Consider the following 5130-nt stretch of genomic DNA (forward strand, 5'->3'; position numbering starts at 1 on the left):
TTTGGATTTGTGCTCTGCAAGCTAAAAGGCAATAGATTGGTTAATTTGTGCATCATTTATGTACAAAACCAATTGTGCTGTGTGAAGTGGAGACCAAAACTTTTTTTTGGCACTCTACCCACTAAATCAACGCACAAGATTTTACTTCATTTAAGTACAACAATAAATACACCTGGCAAATCTACTGATTATTTCACTTTACATATAAAAAAAAAACACACACACTGTTATTCAAGTAAAATTATAAAATTCTTGGACGCACAAGCCCCGTCTGGAGCGTCAGCAAACTCTCTCGGTTTTTTGTTTTTTTTTCTTGTGATTAATTTGAGTGTTGTCGCTCAACTCTGCCTTTCCATATATTGCTCGAATAGCAATAAAGGCAAGCAGCAACAACGCAGCTGCAGTTTCGCGAGTGCAAAAAAAAAAAAAAACAAGTAAGGAAGGGCTAAGTTCGGGTGTCACCGAACATTTTATACTCTCGCATGATAAAGTGATAATCGAGATTTCATTATCCGTTGTTTACATATTTTTCAAATACCGTATTTGTGTAAAGTTTTATTCCGCTATCATCATTGGTTCCTAATGTATATATTATACAGAGAAGGCATCAGATGGAATTCAAAATAGCGTTATATTGGAAGAAGGCGTGGTTGTGAACCGATTTCACATATATTTCGTACATGTCATCAGGGTGTTAAGAAAATATTATATACCGAATTTCATTGAAATCGGTCTAGTAGTTCCTGAGATATGGTTTTTGGTCCATAAGTGGGCGAGGCCACGCCCATTTTCAATTTTTCAAAAAAGTCTGGGTGCAGCTTCCTTCTGCAATTTCTTCCGTAAAATTTAGTGTTTCTGTCGTTTTTTGTTAGTCCGTTAACGCGCTTTTAGTGATTTTCAACATAACCTTTGTATGGGAGGTGGGCGTGGTTAATATTCGATTTCTTCCATTTTTGAACTGTATATGGAAATGCCTGAAGAAAACAACTCTGTAGAGTTTGGTTGGCATAGCTATAGTAGTTTCCGAGATACGTACAAAAAACTTAGTAGGGGGCGGGGCCACGCCCACTTTTCCAAAAAAATTACGTCCAAATATGCCCCTCCCTAATGCGATCTTTTGTGCCAAATTTGACTTTAATATCTTTATTTATGGCTTAGTTGTGACACTTTATAGGTTTTCGGTTTCCGCCATTTTGTGGGCGTGGCAGTTGGCCGATTTTGCCCATCTTCGAACTTAACCTTCTTATGGAGCCAAGGAATACGTGTACCAAGTTTCATGACGATATCTCAATTTTTACTCAAGTTACAGCTTGCACGGACGGACGGACAGACGGACGGACGGACGGACAGACAGACATCCGGATTTCGACTCTACTCGTCACCCTGATCACTTTGGTATATATAACCCTATATCTGACTCTTTTAGTTTTAGGACTTACAAACAACCGTTATGTGAACAAAACTATAATACTCTCCTTAGCAACATTGTTGCGAGAGTATAATTACAAAATTACAAGTGAAATGAGAAATTAGAAAAAGTGAAGTGAGCGACAACAAGAAAGCCAAGCAGCTAAGGCTAAGCAAGGGAGAGCAGCACCGGCAGAGCAGCGAAGGCAAAGCAGCAAAGAGAAGCAGCACAGGCCAAGCAGCAAAGGGAGAGCAGCAAAGGCACGGCAGCAAAGGCAAGGCAGCACAGCAGCCATCCCAACAAACAAAGAGTATAGTGGTGAAATCGAAATAGTTCGAAAATAACCCAGTGATAAAAGTGAAAGTGAATAGTGGATATAGTAAATCAAATAAGTGCCTGTGAATTTTTATCTGTATTTATACATATTTGGATTTTAATAAAGCAATTAAGCACAAATCAATTTTGTTGGTGTACATAGTCAAGGACTAGGCGTGCAAGTGCATTGGGACGATTACCCAGCAAGCGCATTCAAATTAAAATTAAGAGAAATACTTTGAGAAAATAATTTACTAAATTGATTAATTTTTTTTGTGCTTTCGAATATTCCCGCTTCACTAAGAAACAACCCACTACTAATTTAGAGTCTGTCCGTGATTGGTTCTATAACTTTTGAACTTTCGCAACATATTTGCAAATATTTTTTAAACTTTAATTTCAAGTTCAAATCCGAGTTTGTGCAACATTTTTGCAGTTCCGGTTCAATTTTTGAAAACAATGGGATCAATCAGAGCCTTTACCACAGCTGCAGACGCTCTACTGGAGTTTGAGGAATCTTTTAATCCAACAGCAAACAATCAAAGTGCCTACTCTCTTGAAGTTCAACAAGCTGAACTGAAATCTCTGTGGGCAGAGGTAAAGTCAAATACAAGTTGTGTTTGACAAAAGTGGGTCCTTCTGACACAAGATCAATTGACGATATTAAACTTAAATATACAAGCTGTTACCACGCTTATGTGTGTTGCGCGGCCTTGATGGGCGAACACATCCACAACCTCACGGGGTTCAACCAAAGCCCTACTTCAAATTCTACAGTGATTCAACCTGAACAGTTACAACAAACTGTAGAACCCGTGAGGTATACCATCAACCTACCGCCATGTGATACCGAAATATTTCATGGCGATGTTTTACAATGGCCCTCATTTAGGGATTTATTTGTCGCCATTTATGGGAATAACTGAAGACTATCTCCGGTTGAAAAGTTATTCCGTTTGAATAAAAAAACGCGAGGTGAGGAAAAAGCTATCGTTTCGAAAGCGCCACTGACGAATGACGGATTCGCATTGACTTGGAATAATTTGTTGTGTAAATGTGAAAAGAAGCGAGTGCTTGTCAACACACAATTAAATTAATTATTCAAGCTCCCGCACATTTCAACAGAATCTGAGACCGAACTCAGAAATTTACAGCGGGAGATTAATAGCTGCATTTCAGCTTTACAAATACATGGCATCAATGTAGATAGTTGGGATGCCATATTTACGTATTTGTGTTCTATCCGACTGCCGGACAACACACTGTCGCTTTGGGATCAATCTCTGGATTCGGATTCAGAGATCCCAAAATGGGTGGACTTAGACAAATTTCTAACCAAACGGGTTAAAACGCTAGAGAGAGTATCAAACCTCAAAGGCGAGTTGAGTACTCAACCTAATACTAAGTCGGCTGATGGTGAAGGTCGGATACCAACCTTGCAGTCAAGGATTGGATACAAACCCATCAATTCCCATCACGTTAAGACAAACAATATTAAATGTAAACTGTGCTCATCTCAATCGCACATTTTGAAAACTTGTCAAAGATTCATTGAGATGCAGCCTAACGCACGGTTAAATGCTGTCAGAAAACTCCACGTCTGCCTAAACTGTTTATCGGACTCACATGAAGTCAAAAATTGCAAAAGTATGTTTAATTGTAATAAATGTAAACAGAGACATCACTCCATGATTCACCGGGATCAGAGTGAGGAAATAGCTCAGATGTCCGACAGCACAAACACTACTGAGATTTCTACTAAATCTCATGTGGCCTCTATTAAGGCCAATATTTCAAATGTGCCTACCAGTCGAAGTATGCTCTTAGGTACAGCCATGGTGACCGTATGTCACAACGAGAGCATCTTCACTGTCAGAGCCCTGATTGATTCAGGATCTGAAGCCACCTTCGTAAGCAATAGTCTGCAAAAACGCTTACATCTGGCAAGCAAAAGGATCAGCGCGCGAGTTTCAGGATAGAATAACACCGTATCAGGACGAGTTCAATCGGTATGCTCGATCACAATTGGCTCGCCCCGTAACAAAGGTTTTAAACTAGAAGCGGAAGCGTTGGTACTGCCAAAATTGATTGGACTACTTCCATCCAGATCAATTAACTCTTCAATTGTCAAAAGGTTACCCAAGATCCCCTTAGCGGATAATAATTTCTATACAAGTCAAAAGGTTGACTTGTTGATCGGAGCAGATCTTTACCCGAAAATCATTCTAAATGGGGTAAAATCGAAAATCTTTGGATTCCTCGTAGCACAACGTACAGTGTTCGGTTGGGTTTTAACAGGTTCCGTTCCCTCCGAAGAAACAAAAATAAATGGTAAAGGCGACAGACAAAATTCAACAATAACTCGACAACAAACACAAAACCATTTTTGTAGTAAAAATAACACTAATTCTATATTTATACAACAGAAACAACATCAGCAGCATCAACAGCAGCAGCAGCAACAACAGGATCATGCCAGCAATGATGGCAAAACCAATGATGCGCCCGGCTCATCGAATCACACCGATACACATGGTGGCGCATTTCGAGCACCCGGCGTTGGGATGCAATCGCACAACGGTGACCAGGTATCTGGCAGCAGTTCGTCACAACAACATAATCCGCTGGCACACCTACAGGCATTCCACGGCGGCCTGCACTCGCATCTGTTGTGCCGCCAACAACATGCTGCAGCCGCAATGCAACGAGAATCCGCAAAAGCAAAAAGACGGAAGAATCGTGATCCTGACAAGCTCTTCTTGCTCTCACTCTACGAGGAGATCAAACGTGTGCCCGAAGAGATACGACTCAATGTCAAGGGCGAACTCGTACAGGTGCTCAAAAAACACCAGAAAAAACCACCGGTGAAACAAGAGGAACCCCAATCACTAACACATGCACAATCCACAGCGTCGTCAACGGGCAAACCAAGTACGACCATCACAAATGACAAGATACAATTGTCACACAATGCACAAATAACGCACAGCAGGTACCAGCTTCAAAGAAATACGAGATGACTGAAAAAGAAGCATCGCCACAATCTAAAGTCGAACGCATGTCGGCTTCAGCCGGAGCGCCACCCGCACAACAATAGAAATGGAAGAGAATTCATTGACAATCGACACGACGTATTCGGACCTCTCTCAACCGTGTCAACTGACGCCATCAGTCACGCAAAGCTCTGAGCAACGAGGCCTCTCCCGCATACCACACGCCCAAGATCGAGCCAGACTCGAGTCGTCTCGCCGACTTCGGCGTGCTGGTAACTTCCTTTCGGATTGGCGGCATGGCAACGATCGACTGAGACTCGAATCGTCTCAGCGACATTGTCCGGACCGAACCAGACTCGATTCGTCTCGTCGGCGACCCCATCTGAAGTGAAGGCGTGGACGAGACGTTCGTCG

At 41.7% G+C, this 5130-nt stretch overlaps 1 protein-coding gene across 1 annotated transcript; it reads left to right on the forward strand.

Moving 5' to 3' along the window:
• Positions 1–2182: 2182 nt before the first annotated feature.
• Positions 2183–4715, forward strand: LOC120781105 (the record flags this gene model as incomplete). Its single annotated transcript, XM_040113247.1, has 2 exons — positions 2183–2320; positions 4150–4715. Coding segments are annotated over exons 1-2 (704 nt in total), but the record flags the coding sequence as incomplete, so codon positions are not given.
• Positions 4716–5130: the final 415 nt, after the last annotated feature.

Source organism: Bactrocera tryoni, unplaced genomic scaffold, assembly GCF_016617805.1.
Source record: "Bactrocera tryoni isolate S06 unplaced genomic scaffold, CSIRO_BtryS06_freeze2 scaffold_282, whole genome shotgun sequence".
NCBI classification, from domain to species: Eukaryota; Metazoa; Arthropoda; class Insecta; order Diptera; family Tephritidae; genus Bactrocera; species Bactrocera tryoni.